This window comes from Anticarsia gemmatalis, chromosome 8, assembly GCF_050436995.1.
Source record: "Anticarsia gemmatalis isolate Benzon Research Colony breed Stoneville strain chromosome 8, ilAntGemm2 primary, whole genome shotgun sequence".
Taxonomy (NCBI): domain Eukaryota; kingdom Metazoa; phylum Arthropoda; class Insecta; order Lepidoptera; family Erebidae; genus Anticarsia; species Anticarsia gemmatalis.
The window spans coordinates 5,522,249-5,539,673 of NC_134752.1; the positions used below are offsets into that span (position 1 = coordinate 5,522,249).

General features: G+C 32.1%; 1 protein-coding gene across 2 annotated transcripts in view; it reads left to right on the forward strand.

Annotated features, from left to right (window-relative positions):
* Positions 1–17,425, forward strand: part of LOC142974782 (putative inorganic phosphate cotransporter) — a 43,737-nt gene that overhangs the window by 20,407 nt on the left and 5,905 nt on the right. Inside the window, exons 1-7 of one of the 2 annotated variants that reach the window (XM_076117296.1) lie at positions 1,961–2,066; positions 8,012–8,076; positions 10,259–10,455; positions 12,112–12,348; positions 13,861–14,070; positions 15,197–15,364; positions 16,937–17,153. In XM_076117296.1, the coding sequence (XP_075973411.1) occupies positions 8,043–8,076; positions 10,259–10,455; positions 12,112–12,348; positions 13,861–14,070; positions 15,197–15,364; positions 16,937–17,153 (1,063 nt within the window). In that variant the 5' untranslated portion in view covers positions 1,961–2,066; positions 8,012–8,042. Of the gene's footprint in view, positions 1–1,960; positions 2,067–8,011; positions 8,077–10,258; positions 10,456–12,111; positions 12,349–13,860; positions 14,071–15,196; positions 15,365–16,936; positions 17,154–17,425 lie in introns of those variants that run through there. The other variant, XM_076117295.1, reaches the window with a different exon arrangement.

Sequence of the window (17,425 nt, forward strand, 5' to 3'; positions counted from 1 at the left end):
AAATACTTACAAAGTGATCAGTTAAAATTTTTGCTTGCCTTTGGAAAGGGATAAAAAAGACTACTGAAAAAAACCTGCACGTAGCCAGATGGTTAGATTCTATAATCAAACTATACAAATCTGAGACACCATGGTAGACAGATACATACAAGCTCCCACAGCCAACTTCTTACTTTCTCCAATCAAAGTCAAAATGGAAAAAACAAAATCTGTTATTGAACCGAGTAATTGACAACATCGATTATCGATTAGCGTCTCGCTAAAATGTACGTGCTTAGTATTGTATATTGTGTATCAAAATGCGAAGTATGAGAGAGTAGTCGACCTTATGGATTTGAATGGATTAGATTTGTGTACCGTCGCCTTGTAGCGCTATTCGGGAATATAAGATTAGGCTCAATCAGGCACTCAAAAACCTTCATCTCCATATAAGATTTATAAGGGTCCTGAAATAAATCAACGTATTTTTATGGTTTATTATTGTTTGCGTCGGCACAATTCCTTCAACTATGTGAGGTCTTGATATTTATTTGTTTTGTGTTCTTGCTATTGAGGGCATTTTGATGACTTATTTATGCAAAATGAACGTAAGGTATATCAGATTATTGACATGTGACAAACTGTGATGTTAGTTTAAATAACTAGCTTGAAACTTTAGTATGTTTTACTTTTAATAGTCAGGTTTGCCTGGAACTAAAGGTTTTGCAAAAGTCTGTGTCTGAATAGTTTTATCGTCAACATGTTTTTAATGTAATGTTTTCGTGGTTGGTTCTTTAAGCAGCGAACTAAGTAATATTAAACATAGTTTTTTTAGATTAAAGTGCATTTCAAGTAGGTATCTTCACTTTTTATTTTCACTTTTTTTGTGAGCAACATCCCTAAGCAGAAGAATACAATCATTACTTGTTTTGAAATCAAATATGAGTTACTTAGCCGCAGTGTCGCGGCATAAGTAAGGTATACTTTTTTTTTACTAAACGACGATGATTTTAAAAGTCCGTTTACTATAATATATGCATGTCTTATTAATCAAAAAATAATAACTGACATTCAGTACCTATTTCTAATTAAAGCTACAACTATGCTTAAATATTTTTACCAATAGTTTTCCTTATTAATCAGAATAATGTATAAGAAACAAAGTAATTTATTTTGAAACAAAATATTCAAAATGAGGACTGAGTTTTCAAATTTGTAGGTATAAGCTTGTTAAAACAAAACATGTTTAGAAGGAAAATCAAGACGTATTCGGAATAGGGATTGTTTTTGCAACACTTGAAAACATGAGTAGGTGTAATACTAAAGTTTTGAAAATGTGTTATTTGTATATAATTATTTGTATACTTTCCATAATCAACATTATTTATTTTTTTGCTCAATCGTCGTCTCAGTTTTAGTCATTTCACTTTTTGAAAAATCCGCTTTGTATTCTAGCAGCCTAACTATTAACCAAGTTTAACATCGAGTCACATGTCCCCATCCTACTCTAATATTATAAATGGAAAAGTTTTTGAGGATGGATGAATATTTGTTGCTTTTCACGAAAAAACCTACGGGACGGATTTGAATGAAATTTGGTACACTGATAGATTATAACCTTGATGGACGAAGTCGCAAGCAAAATCTATACTGGTGTAAAATCTTTACATTAGCAACAAAATATATATTGATTTCTTAGTAGCTTGTGTTATTTACTCACGTGTTGCTGTGAAAATATTGAACTGAAAAACATCTTTGGTATAATAAATATGCTTATTAGCATACATACAATTGTACAACATATGGCTTAAGTTGTAATGTACATGTCACTAATAAATTGTTCGGAAGATGGCTATAAGTGATGGTTGAACCGATAATACGGCTATATATTATCATTTGAGTATTTTTTGTCAAGTTCAATACTAGATAAACAATACATAGGACGTTGATATATAAGTCTTTTATCCGGTTTATAGATATGTATACACCTTAAGTTATATAGTCAGTTTGCAATATAGTTGTACACAGTCGCGGTATATTTTTTGACGTGTGTTGTTGTGTAAGTCAAGAGACTAATAGTTTTTCCTGTAAGTAAGACATTGCTTTTAAGACTATATTTCGGACACGAGAAGATTTTTATTATTGTTTAATAACGAAAGCATCTTAATTGCAGTCACTATTAGCTACAGTTATTACCGGCTAATATAAAAAGTTAATAGTTAGTGCAAGTTTTGAATCTTGATAGTTTTGCGAATTATTATACTTACATCAATTATTTTAAAAAGGAAAAGTTATACTTTATTTTTTACTATAAAACACTAACTAATAGCTATTTGTACGATGTTATTTTACATTTATCGGTACGTATTTTTCTTCATTTCAAAATTTACGATTGCACTTTAGATTATTGCAAAAATAATGGTTCTCCGTCTCCGTACGTAATAATTCACCCAATTTTTGGAAGTCAGGTACACGGTCGTCATCTTTTGGCATAAAAAAGAAATTTATGGGTCCGTCAAAAGCGAAACCGGTCCTCCAAGTTGTAACATTAAGTTAAGGGCTGCTAGCCTTAAAATAATTAAACCTGCATTTTGAATAATTCGAATATATCCGAAATATTTTCTATTTTGAATTGAACCATCTTTTTATGTCCTTTTTTTAAGGTTAACGCAAGGTTTTGCGCAACTATTTTGTGTGTTCACTTTTTCTGAACTAAGTGCGTATTGATTATATCTTAAGGCTCTCAGTGTCAACGCTATAATTTCTCGAATATTTTTTGAATCTTGGTTTTCAGTATTATTACATGTGAATGTATGCAAGTTTTAGCCCGAATACCTTGTAATTCGTAAAGAGTAAAGCAATAAACTTTTCACCATCGAGTCAGCCCTAAGTACACTTACTCATAAACATTGGTTACAAATGACACAGTTTTTTACGTAATAACATATAAAATTGCGAACGGGTTCCGAGAGCACAAATCAAGTTAGGTTTGCCTTAAATTGAGGGAACAAGTTCCACACATTTCGGTCACTAAATTCGTTTGAAGGCTTCGAAGTACTGCCAACTAACATTTGAACTTTGTAAACTACCGAATGTGCTTGGATTGAATTTGGGATACACTGTATGTTGGTAGATTAATTGGTTTCTTTGATCTCAGAAATTAATGATTTACAGTAGCGATCATAAATTTGTAAAGCTTTTGTCTTATGTTTTTGAATAAAATATATCTATGCCATCAAAAACATTCTGTAAAAACCTCAAGTCTCGCCGTAAAAAGTGGTGAGATCTATATAATACCAAGTCGATTAATCTATTTAGTCTCTACTTATAGGACCTTCTGTCTTAAGTTATTACGTATGTTATTATCATGCCAATTAAAAAAAATACCTTTAAAACAAATAGACCGACCTGGTCATCGCATGATCACACTACACAGCACGACGAGAAGTTAATGCTCCTGAAATGTTAATGGCGAATTTGTGTTTTCTTGCGATGACCAAGTCGATCTATTTGTTTTAAAGGTATTTTTTTTAATTGGCATGATAATAACATACGTAATAACTTAAGACAGAAGGTCCTATAAGTAGAGACTAAATAGATTAATCGACTTGGTATTATATAGATCTCACCACTTTTTACGGCGAGACTTGAGGTTTTTACAGAATGTTTTTGATGGCATCTCACTTCTTTTTGTAGAGCGAACATAAGTCCAATTTGTATGGAAAGACGTTTTTTTTTTTCATAATTCAACATATTTTCCTATGGGAATGTTGTTCAGTTTCATGGGTTAAACACCTTTTCCCACCCTATATACCCTCCCGTTATGCCTCATATAGTAGGTACCTAATTACACCTATTTATTTTATTTTCTACAGTAATAATAATTCATTAACTGCAAATGTAACCTTGTAATCTTATACATTTATATGGGATTACAAAGTTATTGTTGCAGTTGGTGTATTTAGAAAGCTAGACCGAAATTAGAAAATATTAAATTTTTCCCATGATTAAGACACTAAACCCTATTTGTATTCTAAATTTTAAGCTTCTAAGTCTGCTAGAAGTACCTTAGACTTTTGATGATCGGTGAGTCAGTGAGTCAGTGAGTCAGTGAATCAGTGAGTGACAAAATTCAAAATTTTAACAAGTTGTCATTCTTAAACTACTGGTTCAAATTGACTGAAATTTTAAATATACCGTGTTTATACAATGACTGATTAGTTGCTGAAAATCCAGGCTTCTTGTTTTATCCACAACGAAATTATAGGGGTGTCAAAAATAGCCCGAATTGCTTCGAGAAAAGGATGTTACGGCCGTGCCGCTTTTTTTTTGCTCGACTTGCGGGGGCACTTCCGTGCCCCCAGATGAGAAGCACATCATACAAATTGAAGAAGCATTTGCCCAAATCCGCTTTTGTTGCAAAATTACTTTTTCCACAGTTTTTAATTATCGTCTGTAAGAACATATTTAAATACAAAAACGTGACAAATGGCTAAAGTTACTTCAGTTTTATAATAATTATAGTAAACACAATAGAGATTATAATATTATACGGTGATTGGTAGTAAAAGAGAATTTTATTCAAATAAATCTTTAGACACTCATCTTATAATACATAGATATGGAATGTCAAAACTTATTTCATGTTTATTTTTTTAATCTCTAGTTATATATTTCTGCTCGTTATTATACTAATCTTTGTACAATTATTAAACATAGAGTGTTATTGACGTCACTGGTTTTGTTTGTGAACCTGAACTAAAAGTCGATCGGTTCCCAACTCGGAACTAATCGAAATTGTACGAGTTTTGTTTGAATATGTTAACTTACACGTGGCTCATAATTAAACAGTTTCCGTAAATTTTGCGGCGTATTTTCGTTAAGTACATAATATGGAAATGGGTATAACTTATCCGTTTATAATACGGGCTATGTTTAGAAAATATGACGTATCTTTTCAGTTAAAATAATCTATAGTTCATACCATTACTACTTTAAAATATTAACTGTCTTACTAATACACGTCGTGTAAGCTCTGAATTGTTATAGATTGTTTTGTCACTTTCAATCAATATTGAAACTGTATACCTACTTATGAGTGAAAAAGACAAAACACAGCTTAATCAATTAATCAGAATTTAGGTTGTTTATAAATATATATAATTTCAATAAACTTTAGTAGTCTAATTAATAATTAGATAATTTTGAAATACGTTTAATAAGTGTGATAGAGATCATTTGATATGAATCAACCAATCAGTATAAAAAAATATTCAGATACATTCTTAATTCTATCTTTTAATTATTCGGAAAACGAATTTTTCAACTTAATTGAATTTGTCACCCTACACAATATCAGTATATTTCTTCGTGGTTTCTTACGCCGGTGGCAAATAATATATGAAAAGGATTAAATTTAAAATGTTGCCGATACAATATTTGTACCAAATTTCCTTTTATGAAACAATAAGCGAAGAATTTTTAACCTTCATTGCGATATCCACGTGATACTGTCATTCAATTTTCAACTTTATTGACATACGATAGAGATCATTTTACTTTAAACGTGCTTATAAAGTGCTCTCTGAAGCGTACAAAATATTTTTATAATATTACCACATGTTTCTACAGTAGTGACGCTGGCTTTAGTTCCATATTATATAGCTGTTTCAAATTGCTGGGTTTACCTTTGTATTTCTTTTGTAGTAGAAATAATCAACTTTATAGGATCTTGAACTTTATATGGACAAATCGTTACAAACATGTCGTTAAAATTATTTGGTACTAGAAGCCGCCCGCGACTTTGTCCGCATGTTTTTTCCCCGTGTACCTAAATCTCGATCCCTCGGGAACTCCAGGATAAAAAGTAGCCTATGTGTTATTCTGGGTCTTCAGCTACTTACAATCTACATATCAAATTTTATTGTCATCGATTCAGAAGTATTTGCGTGAAAGAGTAACAAACTTCCATACAATACTCACAAACTTTTACAATAATAATAATATTAGTAGGATAATAGCTCTAATAAATGGGCTCAATCGCCTTTCATCGATGTATATTGTCAAGTCTCGCGTATTTCATAGCACAAAATACATACCCACTTAACATACAGCTGTTTAAATGTACATAATATTATTCCATCAAAAATATCCAGTCAATCTCTTTAACGTTTAATTCCTAAAGGGCACATATCACAATGCAAATATATAATACATACACCTTTTTAGAAATTACATACTCACTTAAAATGTTCTATCATGAACATGACACAAGTAACGCTAGGTTAATGCCTCTACAAAGCCTTATTAGTTTAGGTGACTTTGAAAATATCGATATCCATTCAACCTAAGAATACGTAAAAGGCAATGTTTATATACAAAAACGCATTGAATCAATGTGTTCAATATGAGAGTAAAAAATCGTGTCACTGTGAATAATGTGTACCTACTTACCATATTTGTGTTAAGGTAAATACGGGTATTTACGAGAACATTCATTATGCACAACTGTTTGTATGAGGCTCATTTGATGCATTTAATATTTTTATTTTTATGGAAGAGGTCCTTAAAAACATAACCTATATCCTTTCCCGGAATATTAGAATAATAAATTTCGTTTAATCTTTTTTGAAAGTGTAACAAAGACACGTTTTTGCAGCAGCTTGCAAGAATGGATGTAAATTAATAACTGATTTATATAATATGCCTTAAACACATTGTTATAAGTAATTAAAAAAAAACTAAACTTCGTCCTTATATACCTACTGGTATATTTTTTTGAAATCTGTTACGAAAGACTTAACGATAAAGGTCAACGTACGCACGAAGGAAAATTAATGAGAATAGCCTAAAAATAGATTGATTGATACGAATATATATATATGTATATTTTTTCTTTATTAACCTGTACTGTCCCAATGTTGGGCAAAGGTCTCCCCCAAAATCTTCCACCGGTTTCTGTCATTGGCTATCTCACGCCAATCCTCCAGATAGGTATTTAAGTCATGGCACCAACGTTTTCGTATAACGTAATTTCGTATAATATACATAATATTAATAAAAATATAACTAACTAACAACAATATTTATTACCGACTAGACTTTTCTTAGCATTGGCTTACAAAACACAAACAGAAGCCGTATTCAAATTAGAATAGCAAAAAGTAGTCTATAAATAAAATTATCTAACTTCTTGTGTATTATGCTATTCAATGAGGTATTTTTCTGAAAAAAATAATGACCCCAATGTCTGGTCACTGGTACGCTCAATATAACGTAACTAGGTTTTTATGATTCTAACAAGATTTGTGGTTTAATGATATTTTACTAACACTTAGTTGCATAGAACATTTTTACCAAGATTTTACTAACCAGAATTTTATTTATTTATAGAGATTTTAAATATTTTTACAGATTCCCTTTTCAAAATCCAACCTTTTTTGTATCTGATTTTTCTAACGATTAATAGGTTTATTCGAGGAACAAATTGATATTTTCAACTGACAATGTACAGAGATTTAAATAATGTCAAGTTTATTCATCGATATCGAATTCGAAGTCTATCTCTCTATGTAAAACTTGGTTCCTCATATAAAATAGAGTAGAGTCACAGTCACGCTGAAAAACAAAAAAATAAACTTTTTGTTTAAATGACAGCTTGCTCTGAAAACTATCGCTTGTTTTTGCTCAAATAATATATGTATGAAAAGTTATGTTTAACAATAGAATATTTTGTTTTACACTATTTTATTACACTATTCATCATTCGTATTATATTTCATACACTGAAACTCTCAATAAATAACATCCCACGCAAGTACGTAGTTCAAACACAATAGTCATGTACAATAATTACTACGAACAATATCTGTTTCATTTATCTGGTATTTATCTACATAGATAACTGTCACATCAAGAGCTGTTTTATCTCATGTTATATTTGTCTAATTCTCAGTAAGGTAAACAGAGTAAGATAAAAACATTATCCCTTGTCTTTATGAAGTTTATTAAATTATACCTCTTATTTTTCCAGGTAGTGTAAGAGGCTTCAGAGATACGCTGCAATGCAACCAAGATGGAGACAAACAATATCAAGGCGTAAGTATTTGGAATATTATAAAAGTCTTAGTAAATAAGTAGTGGGATTTTCTACAGTTCGTGCTATCGAGTCGAGTATGACATTTAAAATTGACTGCTAAAATGGTTCCTACAGTGCCCGCTAGAGGCGTTGAACAGATTTTCATACAATAGTTCTTGATAGCTAGCTTTGTCGACTGTCGGTAGTAGTAGAGAATCACGTTACAGTTTTCTACATTTAAGATTATTCAGCATCTCTATGAATCGGCGGATCTGTTAAGCCTTTTAATCTTATATCAAAGTAAAACAACGGTTTTTTATAAAATACCTTTATAAATAAATAAAGTATAAAATCAAGTTTGAAAATAATGATAATCATCTTCTATCATAAATTACATGCCTCTAACATAAATACATTAGCAACTACATCGTTACTGATTAAATTATGAACATAATACAGACGTGGTTAACCCCTATTAATTAGCAACCGTCAAATTATAGACAGCTGTTACAACATTATCCATCAAATCATTAATCAAATTAGCCGATATTTGACAATTAGCTCTGTATCGGGATAAAATGAATGTTACTATGAGGTTATGCTAACAATTTGTGTGATCACAGAGTAGCGCGTAGAGTTTGTTACATTCTGTAAACATTAGCACTGGTCAATATAATTTAAACTAAGCCCTAATAGCTAGTAGCATTCACTGGCGCGGACATTCGTCAGATGGGTTGTGGCATGATAATTTTAAGCTGAGCGTCTACGTGCCGTAAAAACTCGGTCCCGGTTGTTATTAATTAAGATAACTGGCACTAAGCCAGGAAAAAGGCTTTAATAGGCTTGAACAACTTTGACACTATATTGACCACTAACTATACGATGAATGAACTAATGAATGTAATTAAACGTTTGACGTTCCTGCATCAGAAATTTTCGATTAGAATTCAGATGAACGTTCGCATACAGTCCTAATAGAGCTATTAGTGGAATTACTGAGGCATATTCTAACAGACATTGTGTCGAGTTGTGTGTACAATCATGCAAAATATTTGTATTTGATGAATACGTTTGTTAATAGCGATGTTATATCCTTACCCTTGAATTACAATGAACATTACACATCATTAATAGTCACGATAAATGATTAAGTACAACTTGTGTTTTGCAAGAGATTAATTTCTTATCCTTCTGTTTTTCTAACAGTACTTGATTGAAGTATGTAGATTGTCTATGAGCAAGTTATATTAAATTCAAGTGATACTTTAGTTTTTCTTGAATCAACAAAATATCCTGCTAGTATTATAAATGCATAAGTTTGAGGATGAATGTTAATGAGTATGTCTGCATGTTTGTCACTCATTGATGTAGAAACTTCTAAACGGATTTTCATGAAATTTAGTAGTTCATAATCTAGATTAACACACAATAGATTTTTTTACCGCGATAAATATATTTACGCGGACGAAATCGCGAGCAGAAGCCAGTTACACTAATGAATCAAAGACATCGATTCTAGAATATTTTAGTGCACAAAAAGACCAACCGGTTATTTGTCAACATCGCCTAAATATTTTTCTAGAGTTATTTTTTCACGCATATTATTAGTATAAGTAATGACGCATTAAACCTGTCTTATTTACACTGCATACAATGTATAGGTGCTAACGACTTCTGTCACTATGTTTATTACCTTTAGTTAATCTTCACTCTTTTAATTCAAGATGTTCGGAAAATTTTCACAGTCAAACGTGTTAATTACTAAGCTGTTTAAGATATTTAGTTCTAGTTAGAGAGCTTAGGCACGAGTATAGTAAATCGTATTCAAAAAAATCTTATTTGACGTGGCCCCAGGTGAATGCCTTGAGGAACACCTATTATTTGTTGCAGTTTTGACTGCCTTCGCAGTGGTTAAGTAGTTAAGGTCACCATGCCATCGAGAGGTCGTGGGTTCGATTCTCACACGGAACAATTATTTGTGTAATCCACAAACAGTTGTTTTGGGTTTGGTTGTACTTGAATCCAAAATTTGTATGTTTGTAAAATCCCCGAGGTACAAAATTTAAAGTAATAACTAGTGCGGTAGTTGTCTGTTTTAAAAAATAACCATTTTCTACTGTTGACATTAATTATTTAGATTATGATTTTTTTCTATTATATATTCTACAAATACTACTACATGAGTCTATTTTCCCCGCTTAGTGTTCCTAATTCCCCAGCGGTATGTCCTGGGCATCATGGGTCTGCTGGCCGTCTGCAACGCTTACACGATGCGTGTGTGCCTCAATCTGGCCGTCACACAGATGGTCAACAATACAAAGACGGAAGATACACATTATGACCCCAACGCCTGTCCAGATGATGAATTAATAACCAATGGAACTATTAGTTCTAGACCGGTGAGTACAACAAATATTTTTAAAGTAAATTTTGTGTTTGACGTTTTCCTGTTCAGTAAGTCTTATGAACAGGAAAATGTCAGACGAAAATACATCAAAAGTATACTACTAGATAAAAATATTTCAAGGGCTAAAATTAAATATGTTGATGAGGATAATATGGTTGAAATTGTTCTAAACCTTTGAAACTAGGAGCGTATTGCGACACAACGTACTCTAGTCACTCAACATTGTAATATTTATATTATTATCTCCACTGTCAACTTTCAATCAATTTCTCAACACTTGAAATCTTGAGATAGATGTCGAGGACCTGTTGATCTGATAATACATACTCATCGTTATGTTTCATCAACAATATGTGCAACGTGCTGTTAAGAATATCGAGTCCTAGATAAGTGTTTTATGTAGCACGTGCCATTGTCACTGAGACGATGTACACGAGGCTTAATGTCATGATTAAAACTTTAAATATAATCTAATAAGTGTCAGATCTTCTCCAGACTGATACTAACATAAAGACTAGAGTCAAATTTTACAGCTTGTGAATAAGTATCGAGATAGCCTATCTAATAAATAAGATTATGGCAAATGTATAAAAACTACTGTCAAGATTTCATCTTATATAAATATTCTGATACATAATTATAATCAAAGTGTAAAGTAAAGTAAAGTACTTAAATACCAGTTTATAGTGTTTTATAATAATAAATTTTACATATCCAACTTTTAATTCATTTTTGTCACAGTTCTATCCTTGATTAGAGTTTAAAGAAGCGCGATGTTTAAGCAACAATTATACTCAAAATTAAATGTGTGTGATTTTACCAATTGGCATTGTAATGTGATATTTACGTGGATTATTCATATTATCGACAACTACTGTCAAAATATTTGTAATACAGTTGTAATTAGCGTCATTCCTAGAATCGGTTCTACATCAAACATATTATTATTATTATACTTTTATAACAAGTCAGTCACGATATTTTCCAGTAATACTATTTAAACACTATCATGGTTTATCCTCATGATATTATGCAAGTAATTTTATTTGCAAATACATTTGAATTTGTCGACCTATTCTGTTTCAATTCATTGCTCGTTTTGAACTTTTTCAATTCGATTCTGTTTGCCAAGATTAATTTTAAAAGGGTTAAGACCGAGATTCTGCTCACCAAAACTAATTTTAAAAGGGTTAACATCGAGTATTATCTTTCAGTACATAGTAAATGCTGTCATTGAGATCAGATAATATTAAAGGAAAACGTGGAAAATAACTCAATTGTTTTGGGAATAAATACATACTTACATAGATATGAAACTGACACGAGAGATAATAATAATGTTAATCTAATAATAGCACTTCAATAACTTTGAATGCAGAGATCTATATCTGTACTATCTTTATTTTATCCTTAACCCACGTGAAGTGGGGTCGGCTCAAAATGTCTTAACTCAAATACCAGTTTAAAATAAAATTTGAAATTTTAACTTTCCTTTAGAAAATATCTGTACGATGTTTATCAAATTTATATTTGATCGACAGTTCTATCCGAGAACCTATATTAATTTTATTTACAACCACAAAATATTCCCAAAGCTGAGAATTTATAAGGGTCAACAGTCAACATAAAAACGGCATTTCTTTTTCAGTACGCAATTTTCGACTGGTCAGAGTCCACTCAAGGGTTGATACTCAGCGGATTTTACTATGGCTACGCTATAACGCACGTCCCTGGAGGATATTTAGCTGAGAGATATGGAGGAAAGTGGACTTTGGGAATTGGACTTCTAAGTACGGCTATATTTACACTCATGACTCCTGTAGTGGTAAAAGCCGGTGGTGCTACCTGGCTGTTCATACTGCGAGTACTACAAGGAATGGGAGAGGTAGGTTAAAATAGAAAATAATTATGTGTTTATTTATTAATTAATTGTTTTTTTATTGACACGTGTCAATTATGGATGGATCGTGGATTTACGTAAAAGGCAGGTATTAGCACGTGCTAATACCTGCCTTTTACGTAAATCCACATTTGACTACAAGATAGGAATACGATCTTAGAATTTTGAGTATTTTAAAATAAGTCCCGAAACCTATTCAAATCCTTTCTAACACATCCTTTTGTATGTCGAAGACATTCATGCGATTATGATGATTAAAAAACTAAATATTCGACTGACCGCTTCCAACTCCCTCGTCTTTATACTTATAATTTGAGATTTACCGTGCGAAGACAACCGTTGTAATTTTATTGTTTGCAAATGAAGAGATTAGGTAAAACAATGTGGCCAGTTAAGTTCCGCAAAAACATCTTATTTGTACATCATTTTAATTAGGCGTGAATGTAAACAATGACCGCTATGACGTCATTCCAACCAACGATGTATTACTTGAAGCAATAATTCAAATTTACTACTACTATTATGTTCAGTGAATAAATAAATAATAGGCAATACATTATGGTGATGGATGAACCGCTCGATGCAAAAGAAAAGCTAATATAGAAGAAACTGAATAAGATAGAATGTTAACATCTGACATTGACATTTTCTGCAGGATTAATTTCTCGTAGAAAATGTATAGTGATTAATGGTAGTAGCAAATCAAATACAAATAAACGGAGTCGACATGCAGCTTTGACAGCTACAGCCGTTTCTATTAAATTTAGTATCGTTGATTAGATTCCTACGACAACCAAATATTGTTTTAATATGAATTGAAACTTCTAAATTGTATTATAGGACGGATTTTAAGATTTCTGTTTAACAGATAAATTAATTACTGCGTCAATGACTGCAGAAAACCAGAAAGCACTTAGTCGTACATAATTGATGCAAGTCTTCGTCATAATTATTACAATGGAATTATAATTCAATGACGAGTAAAAGATCAGTGAGTTTCGTGCAAAGACACAGCCTTGTTGTATCGTTGCGGCCTTTAGGGCTCCTCTCACAAACAAGCCAAGGTTTCTGCTGCATTTCTCGTTTAATTAGCTCCACAATTCCTATTGAAAAGTGATCGGTACAATGGAAGTAATGGAAATACTTCTTTTGTTATGAACTTAATATTATAAACACAATGGTTTCTCTGATCTTTATTGGAGTGGAAGTAATGCTATTAATAATACGCATAGTTGTTGCAGCATTTTGTACTTGTAAACATTCTTCGATGTTTTCTGCTCCATTTTCTTTTGCTATATAAGAAGTGCTTTGTATCTCTTTATTAATTCATTGACCTAATTTACCAGATTCCTTATTTTTAAACAAACATGAATGCAAACAAAAAATCTTTATAAAATCATCCAACTACAGAAAAATCACACTACCTAAAATTTTAAATCGTGCAAACGCCTTACTTAAATCCACATATAAAAATAAACCATATTTTTTCTTTTTCAGGGTCCTACAATGCCAGCACTTATGATAGTGTTAGCCCGATGGGTACCGCCTCACGAGCGGTCTAGACAAGGTGCCTTAGTATTCGGTGGGGCTCAAATAGGAAACATTTTCGGTTCCTTCATGTCTGGCTTCCTTATGGCCGGTGATGGAGACTGGGCTAACGTGTTCTACTTCTTTGGATGTTTCGGCATACTGTGGTTCTTGGCTTGGGTAAGTGTTTATTATTATTTTTATATTTATTTTAGTTAGTTAAACTATTTGAAGAAATCAGAAAGAATTATCTTTTTTATTTATTCTTCTGGCAATACTATATGACATGATTGAGAATGCGGTAGTTTGCACGCATTTATAAGTAGGTACTTAATACATTATTTTACATAATATTTTAAAATAGTTAGCTCATGTCAGCTTAAAAATACTTGAATTGACATAACATTACGTTTCTGCGTATTGGATAAATTATTATGTAAATTACTAAATCTACTTATGAAGCAGTGCCTTTAATTTTTTCTGAAATCCAAATACTTACCTTATTTTAGTGTCTTTTTTATATTATCAATTGATTATAATAATATAAAAAATACGCATAATTATTTCTAAACCAATTGAAGTAATAGTAAATATTTTATATTCAAACTCAATTTAGGTAATAAATGAGGGTAAATACACAAATATTCCTACTAACGCAACCAGAAAAAAAAATCAAAGCAACAAAATTGTAAAGTCCTAACTCCTACTAAGAACTTAATGATCAATGCAAGACTAGTTTTCAAATCATGTACTAAGAGTGAAGGTAATCGAGTGCACTTTCGACATAGTTCAACGCAAATCACTTTATAACTGGAACGATAAAACACCTCACTGGTTTTCAAAGCATATTAGTTCATTTGAAGCCTATAAAATGTTTTATTTTAAGTTATTTTGAATTAACGTATAAAATATTAACAAGTTCATAAAATTCTAAATGTTATACATGTATTTACTTAGATTATTGCTATTAGGGCATAGAACTTCATCATAAGTATCAATATTAACCGTTGACCTACTCAAATGAAACACGAATTTAGGGTCAAATAAGTATCATAAGTTCGTAAATATTTTTTTTATTTGAATGATTTTTTAGATATCACACCAACAAATAAAAAAGATTAAAGCTTTATAGTTCGACTTCGCTCTATAGTTTAGACTTCGTATTATATAGATTATAAGAAAGAATATTGTGTAGTTCCAAACAAAGTTTCTTTATCAAACAAGTCACAGTCACATATAGGTACTCATCAAATGAAATTTCGTTGGAAATATAACTACTTACTAAAATATTCCTGTGAATTTCCAGAGTATCCTCTGCTACAGTACACCAAACACACATCCATACATTTCGGAGGAAGAGCTCAAGTATCTGAACGAGACTGTTACCAGCGCTGACACCAAGAGTGTTCGAGACCCTGTACCATGGAAGGCGATTGTACGATGTGTGCCTGTATGGGCACTGCTGTTTGCTGCTGTAAGTATCCACTTAAAACAATATATTTCTCGATGATGTAAAGAACTGCAATTAAAAAAATCCTGCTATAATAAAGAAAACGGTGTGCAGACGTTTTAAAAAAGTATTCATTCATATGATTTACGTGTACAGCGACTATCTCCGTTCCAAAATGTAAAAAAAAAATATCAAAATGATGTATTATTCCTATATATTATATACTCCTCGGTTTGTCGATAGTAGTTAGCGATAGAAAATCTTTGTATGTTCTTTATATGTGTTTCAAAGAACCACATTTAGTTTTAAGAATTTTGCTCAATTCGTATTTATCCCAAAACTACTCTAGGGACGTTAAAATTTACTACACAATCGGGTGCCACAAATTCTACGTGAAATATAACCTGGTGTCGGGAACTAATGGCTACCTTGACGTGACCCGGGAGAGTGAGGGTCTGTCCTGGCGGTTACGTGGACAGAGACACATTAAGTTGCGGCTAAATAAGTTATTGGGACATCAGTGGGATGGTCGTAGAGGTTTGGATAGCTCACTTTAAGGTATAGGTTTATTTTAAAGGAAAAATTTAAATGTGAAATATTCTTATCGCTGATTTTATTACTAGGGTTAACTGGTTATTTTCCGGCGGTTACCATTTCGTAATTAAAGTTCGATATTCTTTCAATCGTGTTATTTTCTTTGTGAGACTGAAAATCTACTCCAACGCAGTTGGAAGAAAGGCTTAGTTGATTGTACGTTTTCAAAATCTGTTTTTGAAAGTAACAAAATAACAGCTTAGGGAGCAAACATATTGTGGTCAAAAAGCCTATTAAAATATACCCAAGTACAAAGCAATATTTTGAGGTTATAGCAATAAATTAACGTATAAAACTACAAAGCAATTCATCATAATAAACAAATTACTAAATTGTGGGACCTTGACTATTGACATCACAAAAAGTGTGAGAACTTATTAAGCAGTTACATCAATTACAAACATTACATCACAATAGTGAGCATATTCGCAACTTTCTGCAATAACAATCAACCGACAATTATGGTCATTACATCGTTACAAAATAGAGTGTTTAGATAACTGATGTAAGCTGATTTAATCCTCATAGAACAATTAAGGAAGAATTCTCGATTGTGACGGTACACGCATTCAAGTTCTGAGATCCGTTTCTCAGTTACGTCGCGTCGTAAAGTAATTAAATTCAATAGCAATCATTAGTCTTTTTTAAATTATATTAAGTGGTCCACGTTTTCAAAATGTGTAAGAAAATAGGTCATCCGCCACCTATCTAGCTTATTAGGCCACTTCTTCCTCCCGTACCATAATAGGCACACATTTACTGAATATTAAATATACGAGTTATATTCCTTGGTTTTAGATGAACGATTGTTACCTTTACCTATTGATTGAATATGTTTATAATATTCATCATCTTATAAACTTATCTTAAACGTATCGTATATATAGCTTGCATTAATTGTTTGACCCAACTAACTACAGTCTGCCCGACTAAGGCGAAGCTTACCTTCCCTAACTATCCTATGGCTTCCAAAAATCATTCTTAAATATTGCTAAATTCCAGGTCGGCCACGATTGGGGTTACTACACAATGGTGACAGACCTTCCGAAGTACATGACAGATGTATTGAAGTTCAACATTGCAGCCACCGGTACTCTAACTGCAATTCCTTATCTCGCTATGTGGATCAGCTCCTTCATCTTCGGCTGGGTGTGCGACGTGTGTGTCAAGAGGAAATGGCATACTATCAAGACTGGCAGAATTATTCATACTACTATAGGTAATGGTCGCTTTATTTATGTTTTAAGCCAGAGTTACTCTGGGACAATAATGTCCTACGACCCTGTGACGGGGACATGTCAAGCAACACCGAGCGCGATTCTGCTTTGTATTTTATTGTCCGGCGACATTGCACGACTATTAAAACGTAGCATGCCAGACAAAGTCCAGCAACGTTGCCCATGTCGCAGGGCATTTTATTCCCTGGTGTTTCTGTGGTTTTAGAATTCTTTTGTACAGTTTAACAGCAACGGTGTTTTATACATCCGCAAA